The sequence below is a fragment of the Ambystoma mexicanum genome, chromosome 4p, assembly GCF_040938575.1.
Source record: "Ambystoma mexicanum isolate Mex_15411 chromosome 4p, UKY_AmexF1_1, whole genome shotgun sequence".
In the NCBI taxonomy this organism is placed as follows: Eukaryota; Metazoa; Chordata; class Amphibia; order Caudata; family Ambystomatidae; genus Ambystoma; species Ambystoma mexicanum.
This window is the reverse complement of record NC_090927.1, coordinates 1,151,881,777-1,151,901,027: the sequence shown is the minus strand read 5'-3', so window position 1 is coordinate 1,151,901,027 and position 19,251 is coordinate 1,151,881,777. Positions and strand designations below refer to the sequence as shown.

Below are 19,251 nucleotides of genomic sequence, written 5' to 3'. Positions count from 1 at the left end.
AGTGAGTTGGGAAAGGCATGTGCACGGGCGGACTGGAAACCGAAAACGGCCCTGGAAAATGTTTTGAAAGTGGCCCCATATTACACAATGTGAGCAACCCGACCCATTTCTCGTAAGAAAATGGGTAACCACACAAAAGCATTCCATGATGCAGAGGCCTACAGGGAAATCTCCAGAGATCCCCCCTGTAGGCCAGTCCTCCCCTGGCGTGTGGGCTGTATGTTGCCAAAAGGGCCCTGAGGTGTTGGGGGGCAACAGGCTATAGGGGTGTTTTGGCTGATAGGAATGGCTTGTCTGACCCCCTTTGCCCAAAGGCGATCCAGGAACATTTGCAGATTACTTTTTGGGGCGTTCACCCTGTCTTCAAATCCACTACTTGTAATCTTGGATTTATGTTGAAAAAAAGCAACTTCAATTTTGTATGAGAAAGCAAAATAATGTCTGTCAAAATCCCAAAATACAAACACCAGTAGAACATCTCCATCTAACGTGGGACAAAACAGAACTGTTACTGCATATTTATGAGAAATTATTGTAGTTGATGGCATGATATAAAATAACAAAAGTTGGCTGAAATTTGTCAACATTACTAGAATGCAGAATATGGCTAAATGTTCCAAGGTATATCGCTGCCACACATTACCATTTGGGAATTTATATCATGTTTACACTACAAGGTTTTGGCCTAAGATATGCCTATGGGAGTGGTTTATCAAATAGCAAGGACGTCAATTGGGGGTCGTCAGGGGTCGCAATTGCAACCCCTGGCCACTCCTGTGTGACTCCTAGCTCTGCCTCTTCGACCCCTGGGGTCTGCAGAGGCAGAGAGAACCCGAAAATAAAGAGACCTCTCAGACGAGAGCCCTCTTTACATTCGTGTCTTTTTTAAGTCAGTCTGACTTCAAAAAGACATTATTTCCATTAGGGAATAATTTCTTTGTGAAGTCAGACTGACTTCAAAAAGAACCCTTTCTCCCCACCCCCACAGGATATGGAAGGCTTTGTCTCCCCTGCTCTGCGCATGACAGGGACCAGAGCTGGTTCCTTGCGTGCATGGAGCATGGGAGAGAGGCCTGCCTGCAGAGGAGTTCCTCGGAGCAGCAATGGATTGGGAAAAAGGTAAGAAAGTGTTTTTTTTAATGTGTGTGCGTGCATGAAAGGGTGTGTGTGTATGTATATGTATATTATGTAATGTGTTTGAGTGAGTGCATGGTGTATGGGTGGCTGGGTGTGTTAGTGAGTGGTGGATGGGTGCAGTGTAAATGAGCTTGTGAATGGTGTGCTTGGGTTCAATACCTAGATTACTCACCTGTAATCTTCATTAAACCTAGTCCTACTCTTCCTCGTCCCAGTATTTGTCTATGAAGCACCTTCCCTCATACACAAGTACTGGGATGAGGTAGAGGGACATGGAGGTAATGCTGGACCAAGGGGCTCAGTTGGAGATTGGAGGAGAAGAGTTGGAGGGATAGGTGGTTGTGTCTGGAAGGTGGCAGCAAGTCTAGTAATGTCTTAATGTGACATGACATTTGGACAGGGCATCTATGATAAAGGAAGCATGATAAGTGTTATTACCTGTTTAGACTGACATTTGGGTGCAGCCCATCTAGCCATTTCTTACTGCATCATGGCTTTATTTTCGGGGCATCTATAATGAAGTAAGCATCATAAGTGTTATTACGTGTCTGGTCTAGCATTTTGTTCCATCTAGTTTAGCCATTTCTTACTGTGGCTTGACATTTTGTACTGGGCATAACCCCGATAAAGCAATTGTAATAAGCGTATTTACCTGGCTAGACTGCTATTTGGGTGCAGCCAGTCCTTACTGTGGCACTGTATATTTTTCTGCACAGCTATGATAAAGTAAGCATGATAAGTGTTGTTATGTGGATAGATTGGTATTTTGCAGCTGCCAGTCTAGGTATGGCTTACTGTGGCATGGCATTTTTTTACTGTGCATCATCAAGGCTATAGCAAACATGATAATTGTTATAAGGTCTGTCCTACATTTTGCAGCCAGTTTTCACATGCTTTCTTATGGTGGCATTGCATATTTAATAGCAAAACAGTAAACTGCCTCAGCGGGTGGAGCCCCGCTGCTGTGATCTGTGTGCAAACTGCAGGTCGCAGGTTCAAATCCTGGCATGGCCAACTCAGCCTTTCATTCTTCTGGGGTTGATAAATGAGTACCAATTTCGGTTGGGATGATAATCGAATGTAAATATGAGCTATGTACAGCGCTTTGACGAAAACGTTATATAAATAGCAAATCATTACCATTAAAGTAGTAATGCTCCTGTGCACTGACTATGACTTTCATCTATTAGATTTTTGGATACTGTATTATTGCATCAACTGGCAATATAGGGGATCTACTTTTCATATAATGGCAATGCTCGACATGCAGCTATAATTGGCATAATATGGAAGTAACTGGCCATACTTTTTTGGGGGGTTTGTAGTTTTAATCATATACTTCACAACTCTTAGTTTATTCAAATGGAAATAAATTACTTCAGCCCAACATTCTCAAACAAACATTACAGACATTAACTCATTCAACACAACACAATATATTATCATATACTGCATACCTATCAGGCCTTCCCTTTCTAACCCCCAATATTACATTTTCCCCCTACCTGACAAATTACTCCATTCCCTACTCCATTATAGTGGACTAATCGAGAAAAACATTCCCCCCCAACGTTTCGTGTATCATTGTTAAACTATTCACTAAAGCAATGGCCATTAAGATAGAATATCCGTACAAGAGACTAGCCCACTTGATGTCACTGTTTCAAATACTCTAATCACCTTATGAACTTTCCCAACCACATTTTGCTCAGCCCTAGTGTTGCGCTACAGCCAATCAGCCAATGTTTTAGCATTTCTGCCTTCTCAGGCTTTTTACAGAGCCAACAATTTCTTGCTTGCCAAGGGATCCCTCCTGTGAGACCCCACCTTTGCAGGGAGCCTAGTAAGTTAAGACGAAAGTGCATTTAAATGTAACGATATTTCGGCCCTAGGAATCTCATCACAGTGGACCGCATCTCCTGATATGTCCTCAGGTGCATAGTGAGATCCCTTTGTAGTTTAAACAAAGACATTCTCTGTTTATCTTTCCCAATTTTACAATTTTCATTTCGTTGTACATCTTCACCGGCTTTCCATCAATGTAAGCTTGTCTGAGTCCATTTCAGCAAGAATCGGTCACAGCACTCCCCAAAATTGCTCAATGCTTTGTCATAATTATTGCTTAAAGATATATTCAAATCATAAAATAGCGAACCCAATGTTGGAACAAATAGTGCCTCAGCCTATGTTGTACTATTTGGTTTAACTCTATTATATCATGACCCCATCCATAGCATATGAAGGCAGCACCCTTTTAAAATGTGTTTGGTATCTAAAATATTCTTGTCTGCTTTTTTTAGTCCTGCAAGCCACTTTCGGTAATGTCACCAGGGTTAAAGAGGAACTGATACCATTTGGGTCAACGGTCACTTCCTGTGATGTCATCAGGTCGGTGATGTCACTTCAGTTACCTGTGGCATTTTGGTGAATCGACGTCCCTGTCAAATAGCAGCACATATCTAACTTTTTTGTTTTCCCATGAGAAGCAGGCAGTACCCATTTCAATACCCAGCCACAAGCATGCAGAACAGAATGCGAAAAATGTGTGGATAGTATGAAAAGAGCTGTGCTCGTATGTGCTTGTAACTCCCTGGTCATTTTGGGGCTAGCCACAGTCAGGGAAAATACATGAACAGGCACACTATACAATATTTTCCTTTGTGAGCTGTTTGCTGTGTGACAGGTATTTAATGTTCCTGACTTCCTGGACCTTGTTGACCTAATTGTAGTTCATTGGACAGCCTACCTCAATGGCAATGTTTGCGTAACTGGAGGGCCCATTCCTGGAATGAGCAAACCAATGCCAAGAGTGTAAATGGCAGGTGTTGTGGGCGACCGCTAACTCCCTGGAGCCTGGCAAGAGCAGATGTTTTCTGGTATTGGGAGAGTTGAATATGGCCTAGGACTAAGGATCTTTTCCCTTGAAAACGTTCCCAAGACTCTCCTTGCTACCTCCCTCCTACCGCCCAAACCCCCCAAATGTAGGGAGCGAGCGAGCCAGGTGCATAGAATAGTGTTTACAGGATTGTATGGCTTTCAGCCTCTGAAGAATGCACTTGAAGAAGGCTCCTTGGAAATAAAAGCTTTCACCCAAACCTTGCTAAGGGCTATACCTAGGGTGAGTGACAAGTTGACTTATGTCAAAAGGACTACATTGTAACGATTTGATCTATTAGTGGTGGGAGTTCATGACCTTTGCCCCTTTTAACACCACATCCCCCTGGCTGAATGTGAATGAAAGGTGCCACAGTGCAATGTAGCGATTGTAGTCCTGTTAGTCATGTGGTACATTTATGTGATCTCGGGCGACATCATTACTGTTGCTCTTACTCACCATGCAGGTAGTGAGAGAGTACCCTTTCACCCGAAGGGCAATTCAGCCAAAACAAAGGGGTATCATGCAGGGTCGGATTGGGTCGTCGGCCCATCGGCCCGTGGCCGATGCAAAATCATGGCTAGAGACCTGGGGGCCGGTTCCTGAAGACCATGTGGGCCGGTTTCGGCCCAGGCATGGGCTTCATTGTGAAGCCTTCACACTTCAGGAACCAGCCCCCATGGCCTCAGCCTCGCCGGACGGATGGATGCAAGTTGCAAAGGATCTGTAAGTAAGCAACTTACAGATCCTTTGCAATTGCAGCCCTGCGCCCGCCGCCGCCAGCCCGCCGCAGATGCAGAGAAAGGTAACACTGAAGTGTTACCTTTCTTTGATAAATGCGGCGGGCCGGCGGCCAACTGCCGCGGCCCGGCCGCGACACCCTGACGCCAGCAGCAGTCAGTGTTACAAAACACTGGGAGGGAGCGGCAATGCTGGGCGGAGCTGCCTCAGCCCGGCCTGATCCCTCCCAGTGTTTTGCATTACACTGGAGCCTGCCGTTGCTGGAACCCAAGGACAGCCCGGCACCATTGGCGATCCTTCGACTGCAGGCAAGCAGGAGTTCCTTTCGTTAGAGGAAGGGCCCTCTTAACGCTCTTTGCGTGGCGACGCACATGGAACCTTACAGTAAAGAAGAAGTGACAGGCGTAAGAGGCGTACTCGAGAAGAGGCTTCCCTGGAGTTCGGGATACCTTTGGAGATTAAAGAAAAAGAAAATGTTTTTGCGCTGTCCTTGGAGAATTGGTTTCTACTGGCGCCAAGAGGTACTGTGATTGATGCTATGCCGCGGCAGCCCCATGTTAGTAAGGTGTGCAAGGGACCTTGCTTGTTCACAGCGTGTCGCTGGAAGTAAGGACTAAAATCTGATGTGCCATTTGAATGGATTTCTATAAATCAAACTGACAAACCTAGCGGACATGTCACGGTTAATTTAACGGAACGGAAGTTATAGATTTAACTTTTAAGTTGCTAAAGGAGAACATGCATATATAATAGTTTTCTGTTTTACAGTCTGATACAACCGCAGCCTGTTTCAACATATTTGAAGCAACTTGGAAATGTTTGGGTTGCATAAGGTTAATAGTAATCGAACGCGTGGTTTAAAACGTCTAGTGCTGTGAGTTAGTAAGGTTTCATGTATGGTGTCCTTGATGTGCACCCAGTCAGCTGAACATGGAAAACATTTATTGGGGGAACCGACTTCTTAGGAGGGGCGGGGCTTTGGGAAGGAGGGGGCAGGTTGTGCAACACAGTATCTCTAAATAGAACCCAATCCTGACGATTTGCATAAAGGCATTGAGCATTATGTGAACAACATAATGTCCACAATTTTAAATGTTAAACATGTCTTATATTGAGTTATTAAGAAAACCTTTTAAGCGAATAATGGACTCTTCTGTTTTGATTGGTCACAATATTCACCATAATAAAGAGATAATTGTATTTGTATTTTATTTATAAAGCGCACCTGGCCTCGGGCATCTGAGCGCATCACTTAGGTTACATGGCAGATTGACATAAAATATGATATACAGGGCAATATACAGAAATGAAAACAAACAGATTACAGTCATAAGATTCTATATACTAAAAGAGTGATTAAAAAAATGGCAATGATAGGCATGTATGTACAGTTAAAGTGTAACCACAAAATTTGCAGAATATAAAAAGCATCTTTATACAAGCTAAGCAGAGAACTGTCTGTAAAATGTAAGAAATGTATACCAGTTTGAACAGCTGCAAAACTGTGTGAGGCTTTGTCAGTATCACCAAATAATAATTGCTCATTTTACTATATCCGATATGATAGCTCAGTGGGTTGAGCGCTCGCTACTGCGATGTGTGTTCGATCTGCAGGTGTGAATCCCAGCAAGTCCATCTCAGCCTTTCATCCTTCTTAGGTCGATAAATGAGTACCAACACAGGTTGGGTGATATTGTATGCAAATTTGTTCTATAAAAAAGAGCTTAAGCGTAAGTGCTATACAATAACATATTATCATTTGGCCTTGGACGATTGCTTGCATTCACAGTAATTTGACAATATGGATCTATACACACAGATATTAATGATACATATCGTGATCCATTCTTGTATGCAAAGTTACGATATTTTATGAGCTGTGATGTAATGTGGGAAACTCATGAACGCTCCATAAGTAGCATTTTCTGTAAAGTCGTGAATTGACACGATTCACAGATGATGGCTTGAGGGCCACTTTTTTTGAGGCGAGGGGTGGGCCACTTTTGTGAGGCGAGGGGTGGGCCACTTTTTTTTCAGTGTCCGGGCCTATTTCTTATCCCAGTCCGACCCTGGTATCATGCTAATCTGTGCTGTAATCCGAGAAGTTCAGAAATTTCTAAAACACAATTAGTGCATACCGTTCCCACGTATGGCTGCTTTTTTGGTTTAGAGCACAACTGTGAGGAATCCGACCATCCGCACGGTGGGTGTGTGCTCTCCTGAGCTTTTTAAAAATGTTTTATTAAATGGAATGATGGTAGACCAACCTCTGGAAAATGTGTGCGGCTAATCAACACACATTTTCCTATGCTCACACCACGACAAACAAATAGACCCGGGTACTCTGGGTGGACACAGCCTGCAGGCACAGTCCGCCCTGTCATATTTAGTTCGGATATGACAGCCGGGAGTACCCCATGTCATCTCCAGAAAGGGGAGGGCCAACCTTCCCCCTGCCATGGTTACATTTTTAACTAACAAAGGCTCCAGGGATCCCCTCTGCTCTTTTGTTAGGCCTTCCAGGTGGTGGCAGCGATTACCATACTAATAGAGTGTACTTGAAAAAGGCCCACATGGGACCTGGCTGCAGAGGTTAACAAAGGAGATAGGAAACCCCAACAACCTTTCATATGTAAATGTCAGCCTGAAGCCAGCTCCTGCCCTCAGTGTCATGAACTGTCAAGTCTGGGACTGCGTGTTTATAGTAGCCCACCCCGGTAGGAGGACCCCATTCATACGGTACGAGAATGTGGTTTGCAGGAGCCAGAGAGTCTGGTCTGGCCGTAGGTTCAAGGGAGACTGGCTGCTTTAATCAGGAACCACAGAAAGATCCATTAATCAGAGAGACTCTTTGATCAAAAATAGACAGAAAGCTTGGTGGTACTTAGTATTACAAGTTTTCACCCCTTTACCTTTCCTGTCGGAAAGCACTTTGATCATGACCTCACACATACAGGAGCTTGTTGGTAGGGACCCAAGGATTGGTTCATTAAGGTAGACTTAGCCTACAGCAAGCAATGTGGCCCACTTGGCTTTAAAAGAGGGCTGAGCCCCTCTTTTGGCAGATCATTTGAAGACCTCACTTGAAGTAACACAGAAGAACTCAATCTTGGACCCTGGCTGAAAGTACAGTCTGCCTTACATCTTCTGCCAGTGAAGGAAAGCTGGGATTTCAAAAGAGGGAGGCAAGATCCCTACCCTAAACATCTCCCAGGGAACAGAGGGAGATGAAGAACTCAGCATACCCACCAGCAGCTCCAGAACCGGTACCCAGCCAGTGCACAGTGTGCCCTGCTAGGTTCTGCAGCAAGCTTCCTAGGTAGGAAGCACCAGAAGGTCTCTGAACCTACAACAAAGGACAGGACAGCTGCCTGCAAAACACCCCTCAGCTTGGGTTGTCCGCCTTAAAGGATGACACAAGCCCATTAAAGAAGCTGGGAGAAGTGCCTCAACAAGCTTCTACCGATATCCCCCTTTAAGGACATTTTTGAACCATTCAAGTTCCTCGAGCTGCAACCAGCTGCAAAAGACCGTTGTCAAGCCGCAGTCGCTTAAAGACATCTGACACATCTCGACTAGTGCTTTAGAACTACCGACCATCACTGAGACAATGATCCCCCTCCCCTGAGCCGGCATGTAGGCCAGCCTGCAGCTGTTCGGCCATCTTCGCTCGCGAATTGTCTTGCCGCCTAACACCTGCTGCTGACTCCCATCTTGAACTTTGTCACAGACGCCCTCAAAGTCCCCTGAAGCTGACTCAACCTTGTTGAGTACCAAGAACACCTATAGCACAGGGTACATTGTGGTTCTGTCCCCATGGTCCTTGCCAGAAGAACCCTAGAGACATATTATGACCCATTGCCCCCTCTGTGCTGAAGTCAAGTAACCTTAAACTGTGTGGTTATTAACCATACCGACTACCCTCCAGTCAGTATCCTGAGTGCATCCCTTATCCTTCTTCGAAACTGTCTGTCCTCTGCATTCCTTTACATGGTAGGTTGTATTTTGTAGTGTTGCTAGAACTGTCTGTTGTGATATAAATAAAGTAGATATTTTTGTTACAACCTTGACTGGACAGTCCCTTTTATCATTGGGTAATAATTGTATTTTAGCTGTGTCAACAATCCACGACCTTTCGGAGATAAGCCTGCCATTCCATCCATGTTACGAGAATTGGACAAGGAGGATTATAACGGGCTTGTATTCCACTCTGTTCGGATCCCTTCTGGCGTAATAGAGGTGTGGGGCTGATTGATGGTTTAGAAACCGATATTTCATCCCGGGGCCACTGGTACCCTGGAAGTTGATTTGTTACAAGAACCTTTTTAGTGAGGGTGTGTGGTCTGTTTTTCTTGACATATGGCACAGCATGCACAGTATTGTGCAGAAGCTCAATTGCAATAGGGCAACTTGATAGCTGATATCGATAAACAGCAACAATCTTTCAGATCTCCCCTTACCCTACAGTGTGCTATTTGGTTGGTTGATGGGGAGGGTGCAGTTGGTTTCATGAGTGCATAGCGTTCACTGTGCCTTGGATGTGACAAAATGGCATGATTGAAAACCTGTCATATTGGTAGTGTGCTATACAACCTCCCACCCATCCTCGAGTATCCCCCTTGCCAACCGCTTGTAGGGAAATACCCTTGGTCTGTATTGTTGTTCTTGTAATCCCCTTTGGGAATCTTTGGCTGGTGAGATGGGCCTTTCCTTGCTTTTATTTATTTATTTAATTATAATATACTTTTAGCCACAATGCTTTGTATATTTAGCCCATTTGTGTAAGGTAGCCAAGCGTTGCTTTCCGCCTAATTGAGTAAGGTAGGCATACCCGCTTTTCGCCCATTTGGGTTAGTGCTCCATATCTTGCATTTAGCCCATTTGTGCAAGGTACATAGATGGAACCCATGATGTAGACATTGTTGTTTGTACAGCTAACCAATCTTATCCTCCCGCACACCGTACCTTTGTAACTTAGCAGAAGGCACAGACTCACTCCACACACCCTGCACTCACATATAACACAAGCACTATTGCACAACACCTCTGCCATAACAATGAAGCTACCTTGAACAAATACAAATTGAAATGTAGCTTCCCACATAACCCTATCTCCACAAACGCAACCAACCCCTGTTCAGTCCATAGTATACCTCTGCTGCACCCATCCACACACCATTCGGGGATGGGTGACTAGCAGGGTCTTGGCCACCCTCACATAACTTTAATGACGGAAATACACACGCGCATAATAGCACCTCCCAATTTTCCCAAATTTGGACTCCAGTCCCTCTGAGGGTGTTCAACCAACAGCGCTTTGGGACCATAACTATGGTACAAGGTGCTATACAAATGACAAAAATAAATGAATGAGCATGGGGGTTGGGTCTAATAGATGTCAGTTTGTGAAAAGTAACCTTTTCCATTTGTATCATGCCCTCTAAGGATGTGTGTGTATTGGGGACTGGCCATAGCACAACACAGCTTCCCTTCAGCCCCTTCTCTTCTAAATTCTGGATCAATGATGCCCTCTATCTACCAACAGAATATCAGATGCCACAGCCATTTTATCATTGCATCGAAATTGTGAGGCTGTCTAAAGGGTACATATGGCTTGTGGTTACAAACACTTTGATGTTTGGGTAAGTGCTGTGAGAAATAAAATGATCACCAAGCAGGGTGTGCATTATGAACTCAGTGATTTAAGCATACACCACGTTTATCACAGACATATTTGTCCGATATGAAGAGCTCTTATCATTCTCATGTTCCCAATGGGCTCTAACACCTGGAAGCGTTTCTTGTGCTAAATAGAATAACCAATAACAGATCTCAGACCAAATAACTGGACAGTCTCAAGGAATATGACAAAGTACTACTTCATTCTCAATTTTATAAAGGTGGGTCCTCTGGCAGACATCGGACTGATGCTTGCACACACACACAAACTTCATTACACGGGGGTCTTATACCCCAATATGCCTCATCTATGATGTCATCCTACATGGCAAACCATAAAACCTATTTGCGGGAAGGAATGGATATGGGGAACATATCCACTTAGAGAAAATATACAGGTTAGTACTTTATTGGCTATCTCTTATCTGTAAGACAACCCTCAAACTACCTCTAAATACGGGTAATACTGAGTGTAGCGAATAAAATAGCAGCGGATTGGTCTATGCAACATTGTATAGCCGGTTCTATAACAGGTTGCTCAATAGACCCACTGATTAGTTGGCATTCTCACCCAACCTTGGACTTTCGAATCGATTAGCAGCATGTAAGGAAACCGAAACCCATGTGCATGGAACACAACAGATTACTCTTTCCCAATTAGTCCATCATCTCTCACCAGTCCAGCCATGAGCCGACGTTTCCCGTCTGTAGTTGACCTTGTAGCCTGTTCTCTGTTCTAGGACATTCAAGGGAGTGAGAGCACATCACCATCTTCATTCGAGACTTAATGAATAGCCCTTATTTTCGACTTCTGGGTCACATGTGAAGAGATTACAACTGTAACCATTTGAGCATCTTATTTACTGCTATTTGATTTAATTATGCTGAGTGTCGTTTCTCCTCTTGGCCTCTAGAGACTTACTCATCCTACTGTGCATAGACTTTACACACTTTTAATTGTCCAAAACTTGGCTCTTGTAAAGGTTTTCTACTTCTTTAATCTTAGAGAAATATGTCTAACGTCCATGACTCATCCGTCTGCCTCCCTTTGTGTTTTACAGCTATTGCTTAAAAATAGCCTCCTTTCTCCCAAGCCAACATTGACTCCTCTTTGTTTTGCACACAAAGCTGTTCTTCCAGCATCTCCTAACTCTCCAACCCTGATCAGCTTCTGAGGTAGTTGAATTGAATATTTACATGACCGGGCGTTCATTTTCCAATAATGGCTGTCCATGCCACATTATATATTCCTCCATAGCAAGCTTCTATGTATCTTTCCTAACTTGCGTTAATGTGTATTTACACTTATTGGTCAGCAAGTTACTTTAGTCTTCTTTTGCATTCATGATTACTTTATTGTTTCGTACATGTTTCTCTTGTTGCTTCAGTTATTATTATTATTATTATTATTATTATTATTATTATTATTATTAATATTAGTTATACCCAGAGGTTTCTAAGCGCGGACACAGGGATTGAACCTGTGTTGCTCTGCATTGGGCCTCATTACAACCTAGAAGGTAACCATGCCGCTATTAGCAGCATGGTTACCCCCCTTACCCCCTTACCGCATACCTGGCCCGGGTTCCCTGAATGGGGAAATACCAGGCCATTCCAACCTTGGAGGGCCCGGTATTTCCCCATTCAGGGAACCTGGACCCGGTACATCCCCAGCTCCCTGGTCTCCTCGCGGGACCCTCTAAGGACCCCTGGTTTTACCAGGCGGCCTTTGCGTGTCCCACGAGGAGACCTCGTAATAGGGCTGTAAGGGGTTAACGGCGCCGGCACCATTAACGGCGCCGTTATCCCCTTACCGCCCACCTCGTAATGAGGCCCATTGTCTTGCTTCCAAGTCGAGCGTGTTGCCCCTCAGCTATTCACACCCACCTTTTACATCATCAATCTTCAGTATTTTCATATCGTTTCAGCATGGCTTTGTATATCTTCTGTATAACATCACTCTGACCATGTCAGGTTTTACTCAGCGTTCCATGATGTCCAATGCTTCCATACGGCATCCTTCCACACTTTCAGTCTGAGGGTACATTTGATACGGTTGTCTGAGTGCATATCGTCTCTGATACACTCGATGAGGTATGGGAATAACACATTGAGTCTCACGCAGGGCCCTTCTCCTGCTCTTCTAGCATGATTTCGGTGAGGGGCAGGAGTTAGGGAAAATGCGTCCACCTGCTCCTCTACACCAATAAGCTCTTTATGTTTATGGAAAGCATCCAGGAACCCTTGCTTGTGCTATTTGTCACCTTCCCCATTCTCATTGCTGTATTTTGGAAGATTACATGAGTGTGCCAGATTGTCCATTTTGGAATGATAAACTTCTACCAGAAAATAATGTATATGGTTATTCTAGGTTTTTTTTTATACTGTGATTTGTTCACAACGATAAATGTCACATTTTTGTTACCACAAAAATATATTCTGGAATTCACCACTGCCAAAGTAAATGTTACAATTTTGAAAAGAGCCAGATTACATGTTAGCACAATTAAATAAGCTGCTGCACTTATTTCACTTTAAGAAGAAAAAAAAGCACCCCGTCCTTCACAACATCTGTGCATTTCCTCTTCTCTTGCTGCTGTCAGCAACAGCTGAGCTGGCTCTAACAACAACATGCCTCTTGTCCACAGAGACAAAACAGGGTGATACACAGAGAAGATGGGTGCAGAGAGAGAAGCCGATGGACACATAACATGCAAGGTACAATTATTTTTGCCATACGTTGTGATTATAAGCAGGCCGCAAGACTGTATTGTCTCTGCAGTTCACTTACCCGTATTTGATCACTTTCATAATAATGGTCATATTTTTATTGACTGCGACAAGAACCCAGCGCCAGCCAATGAGCCGCCTCTTTCGCAGGATCTGAAATCCGGGATCAGATCTCTAGCCGGATCTCGGGATCTGGCTTGCCCCTTCCTCAGCCCTGGCAAACAACCCACCCAGCGCCCTGTGAGTTTTTTTGTTGCGCCCCTGTCCCCTTGGCAGAGGGGCAAGAGCGTACCAAAACATTTTTTCTCAATGTCCCTCAGATCACTAATTGACTGTCAATTAGTGATCTGAGGGACAGGGAGAAACGTTTTGCCGCGCCTAATAAAGAATTATGCAGTGCTGGGTCACACACAATACAAGAACAGCAGGGGACTCAACTGACAGGAACAAACACACACACCAAATGAGCACGCTGCTCACTCGACCCTTCTCACCGCCCAAGCATTAGGCACCATAAAGCAATATGCAGTGCCATATGAACAGGTTTAAAATAAAATGATAATTTCATCGAAATTTCAATTGCTATCATAACTACTGGAATTATTTCTGGGCAGTCTTGCATTAACTAATTTTCCATACTGCTGTACCATCACAGAAGAGGGAAAAACATATGCAAACAAGTGCCGGGAGCACCAAAAAAAGGGTCGCCTCATCCCATCCCAAACTGCTAGTTCACATTGCTAATGGGCTAGAGAGCGGTCAGTCCATACATGGTTTGGCCTGAGTGTTTCCATCACCCTTGCAGACCCTCGTTCAGAGATTGCAGAGGTTTTGGCTGGGACGTAACTCAAGCAGGGTTTTTTTTTTTACTTATGTTTTTTTTAATTTTCGCTGAAGACAGAGCAATGCAAACATCAACATATGTTATATTATGTTGTGTTAAAGGTTCTTAAACCACACACTGTTGCCACCTGCGTGGTCTCTTGGCGCTCTGGCGGATCTGTAAAGCAGGGAGGAAGGCAGGTACGTTAGTAGGATTGAGCGGGAAAAAGAGCAAGATAGCTGTGATGTGCTGTTGGCAGCTTCAGTTCGGTGACACGGCTCACTGAGCGTACGTGTGTTTTTAAGTTGATAGCCACGTGTGGGGTTTGTCGAGACTATCTGTGGTTTGTTTCATTGTGGTGTTGTGAAGTGCGTGCAGTTTGTTGTGCTGTAGAGGTGTGGTTGTGTTTAGTTCAGAGTTTGAGAGGTGTATGCAGGGTGAGTTTTTATGAGGGTTAGTTAGAGGCAGTACCTTTCCTACCCCCATGGTGCTGACTAAATACGGCCCATAGCCTTTTCCCTGTCATACATTCTGGTGTGCATCAATTACCACCTGCACGGGTTCCTCCAGGGATGATGTTTTCTCTGTGTCCCGCTGTCTGTCTGTGTGAGATAAGGCCCAGTAAACCAAGGGGGGCTGAATTGCGAGATACTGCTCCCTAAAACAGATGAGTCAAAAGCAAGATTTTAACTCGCTTACACAAATGGGCTAAATGCGAGATATTGCTCCCTAACACTGATGGGCTAAATGCAGTTTGTATAACCCACCACAAAATAAAATACCTCCTGAAAGTCATCGATTCAAAAAATGATAAACATTTGAACCCTTATGGTCCTTTTAATTAAGGTAACACAATGTACGATGGATGGGATGGAGAATAACTCTCACACCAAACAAGAAGACTGACTCCGCAAGTTGACAAACACGTCTGTTTTCATATAATTTATCTAAAACAGGGAGTACAACAGACATCAACAGACGTCGCACAGAATGATCTCAATGCATTGCATAAAAAACATTACTTTTATAGCAAAAACTCATCATACGTGATGTCATACTAAATGGCAAACTACAAAAACCTATGTGAGATTGTGATAGGACTAAGGGGAAAATTGAAGTAATTTTTCTATATGGGATAAGATTGTGATTGGATCTCTATAGTCAGGTGGGAAACTCATACCCTCCCTTAGTGCAAGTCATCTTCAACAGTTATTAGCTACATGGCACACCATTGGCTATCAAACTATAAGGCCCTTCACTATATGTCCTTCTACACTTGGTTGGCATGCTTGTACCCTTCTGGAACATTCGATTCTCTAGCAGCACGTAAGCTGGTACCCCAGGTGCTGGCGTGTGGCCTTGCCTGTACCTCCCTACGCAATTAGCCCATCATATCTCATCACTCATGCTGTCTGCCATTCAGATTGTATTTGAACTTGGCCTTGTAGTTGCTTCTTGTTTCTGGGAATATAAGGGAGTGTGAGCAAGTTCTTATCAAGGTTCAGGCTTGCATGCCCACATCTATTTTCATCTTGGGCTCACGGGGATCAGAGATCATGAATCGGCCCATTTTGTAGCATTTAATTGTCTTAAATGAAGAAAGTTGGCTCTCGTGGTGTTCTCTCTTCACAACTTAACAAGAGACAATTTTGCTTCTCATGTTTTACTGTTCTTTGAGAACAGATAACCAGTTTTAGGTGCTCTTAGCCTTTTACACCAAGACAAGCAGTCTTCCTTTGTTCCACCTTTGAGCTTCGGCTTATTCTTAGCTGTGGTACACATACACACACAGCTATCATTCCTCCTTTCTCCGTGGGTTGAGCTTACAAAAATCTGTAAAGTTATAAAAACGACTTGCATTTTCTGCAGTGCTTCTTCACATGTGCAATCTTCATTCCGCACATCAACGTCTTCACGATTCTTTACTTCGCCATCAGATTCTATAAGGTCTATGCCTTCTCTTCTCTGGTCGTCCTTCTCAGTGCGTCACGATCATCTCTTGTGACATCACCAGCGTCTCTTGTTCACATCTTCACACTTCTTCGGGACTCTCTCTCTCGGGAGACCGTCATCTCTTTGGGGATACATCCTGTAGGGCTTTGTCAATGGATACCTTATCTCAAAGGCTCTTTGCGGTATAGGTACCATTACTGCAGTGCTAATGTCGCAATTTCCGGTTTCCAACATATAGGCAAAATAGTGGCGGTACTTCCTGCAGAGGCATTCGGCTCCTCCTCTACATTCCACCCTCTGGTTGATTTATCGACTAATCCTTCACCAGTCTCCACATCTTGGTATTCTTTCTTGAAAAAATGCTTCTTAGAAGTCCCGATTTTCACTACTCCCTTGAGGGTTCCTGTTGATTTCACATGTTTGTCACCACTCCCGGTCATGTGGCTGCATTGTCCATTTGGATTACAGTAAGTCCATTGTGCCACATACTTCCTGTGGTTGCTTGGATGCTGGCCTCTATATATTTTCTGATTTCTTCATCTGTCAATTCCATGGGTCCAAACCCTGATTCGACATTGATCATGATCTTCATTCCTGCAGCCGTCTTTGCTGTCTTCTTGCACTGTGTGATTATTATCTTGATCACACAGAGTCCGAACATCACCATCACCAGTATTGCTCCCAGGAATTTTAAGATATTTGCCATCCATTGTGGAACCCACGAGAAGATAGATGCGAACCAGCTGTCATCTGCAATATCTTCTGTCTCATCTTCAATCTTGTTATGCAACTTCGTTAGCAACATTATGGCCTCTGTCAAGGTCCCATTGTCGTCATCATGAGAAGGTATGAACATGCAACATGATTCTCTGATTTTGGTACAAACACCTCCATCCATTGCTGTAATCATATCAAGCACATATCTGTTCTGGAGGATCATCAGAATAATGGCCCTCAATTCCTTTGTGATCACATTGAATACCTTTATAGTAGTGTTGATCATTTGCAGGAGCTCCCATATGGTAATCTGTAACCATTTTGCATTGGCCATCATCTGGATCCCTGGCATGAAAATAGTCGTGAAGATCAAGGCAGTCTTGCTGAATAGCCTATGCTCATACGGCATAGCATTGAAGGCATCTATTGATTTTGCAAAAAAAATGTTCTCCCTCTTTGTTCAGTTGAGATATTCAAGTGATCTCCTCCTTCTCAAATGGGCATCTGCTTTTGGGAATTCTCCAATGTTCAAGTCGCTCTGGAGAATCACTAATGCTGGAACATGAATAAGCACTATGGAACACATCCCTCGCCAATGCTGGGGCAGCTTCATGTAAGCTCTGGACCCACAGGCCCAGTAGTGATCAATTAGAACTACTGTCCCATCCTTCATGCTTGGTACATCAAAACTGCAGCCACACTGATGATTCACTCCAACCTTCCTCGTGCCATTGTTTCTGAAACACACAGCGTCGATTAATACAGACAATAAAGCAGACAATAAAGTACTGTACCACATCCACAGGTGTGCCACAACCGTACTAAACTTGTCACCACTTGTGCCCACTTCTACGGAAAGTGAGCCCCCCAGTGTAAAATCTGTGGTTAGCAATTCTTCTACCACCATTTTGAATGCTATTGTGCCAAATGTTTTACAACCTGTGTCCACCACTTCTGAAACTAGGCCCCCCAGTGTAAAATCTGTGGTTAGCAATTCTTCTACCACCATTTTGAATGCTACTGTGCCAAATGTTTTACAACCTGTGTCCACCACTTCTGAAACTAGGCCCCCCAGTGTAAAATCTGTGGTTAGCAATTCTTCTACCACCATTTTGAATGCTACTGTGCCAAATGTTTTACAACCTGTGTCCACCACTTCTGAAACTAGGCCCCCCAGTGTAAAATCTGTGGTTAGCAATTCTTCTACCACCATTTTGAATGCTACTGTGCCAAATGTTTTACAACCTGTGTCCACCACTTCTGAAACTAGGCCCCCCAGTGTAAAATCTGTGGTTAGCAATTCTTCTACCACCATTTTGAATGCTACTGTGCCAAATGTTTTACAACCTGTGTCCACCACTTCTGAAACTAGGCCCCCCAGTGTAAAATCTGTGGTTAGCAATTCTTCTACCACCATTTTGAATGCTACTGTGCCAAATGTTTTACCACCTATGTCCACCCACTCCCCAGCCACTACCGAACCCCATTTTAAATGCGCCATGATTAACGCTAGATCCATCAATGCCCACGCTTTAGACATCCACGACCTCCTAACCACCCATGACCTCGATCTACTCATGATTTCTGAAACATGGCTTCACGATGCATCTGGCCCGGCACTCACCCTCGCACTACCGCCTGGATATTCCATCACCAGACAAGATCGGCTATCCAAAGGGGGAGGTGTAGCAATTATTGCCAAAGACTGCTTTTCTATCAGGAAAGTAGAGAAATCCCTGCACAACAGTGACTACCTCCAAGTCAAAATTAACCTATCTCCCCAACGTACCATTGCTGTCCACATTGTCTACCGCCCCCCAGGCCCAACAGGTGACTTCCAAGCCTCTCTCATCCACCTCCTCTCTGACAACCTCAAGAAACAATCTCAAGCCATTCTCCTGGGGGATGTTAACCTAGGTCTCCTGGACAGGAAGGACCCAGCAGCCAAATCTCTTGACTCAGCCCTCAAGGCTCTGGGCTACAACAACACCATCTTTAGCCCAACCCACGCCCAGGGCAGAACCCTTGACTGGATTGCGCAACATAACTGCCCACTCATCATCACTGGAAACCTTCCCACCCCATGGTCAGACCACCACATCATCACCTTCAGCATCCTTACCACCTGCTCCACCACCCCCCCACCCCAACCACTGCCAGCCTGCCTCGCCAGAAGCTCCCGCCAACTCACTAAGGAAAGGCTACTGCCTTTCCTCCAAGGCCCAGCCTTCAGACCCCCTTTCTCCACAGACCCAGAAACACTCGCAACAGCCTACGAAGCTGCCATCAAAGCAGCCATTAACTCCATTGCCCCCCTTAAACCCCGCAAAGCCAAACCCACCACCCATTCCAACTCCTGGTTCACCCCAGACCTCCTCGCACTCCGCACTCAAAAAAAGAATGCCCTCACTCAGTGGCAAATGTCTCATTCTGACAAAGACAAGATGACTTTTAAATCATGCTCCACTAGATATAAAAAAGCAATCACCCTAGCTAAGGCCAAATCCTTTGAATCCAGAATCTCTGAAGCCCAATCCAGCACTAAAGAAATCTTTGCCATTTTCAGGGAGCTAGAGACACCCGCGCCTGCCCCCCA

General features: G+C 44.4%; 1 protein-coding gene across 2 annotated transcripts in view; it reads left to right on the top strand.

Annotated features, from left to right (window-relative positions):
• The window catches only part of PDE7B (phosphodiesterase 7B), a 1,355,672-nt gene that overhangs the window by 630,412 nt on the left and 706,009 nt on the right, over positions 1–19,251 (top strand). The window contains exon 1 of one of the 2 annotated variants that reach the window (XM_069606752.1): positions 13,129–13,150. The exons of the other annotated variant lie outside the window; for it this stretch is intronic. Within the exon in view, the coding sequence (XP_069462853.1) occupies positions 13,144–13,150 (7 nt within the window). The 5' untranslated portion in view covers positions 13,129–13,143. Of the gene's footprint in view, positions 1–13,128; positions 13,151–19,251 lie in introns of those variants that run through there. 2 annotated transcript variants of the gene reach the window in all.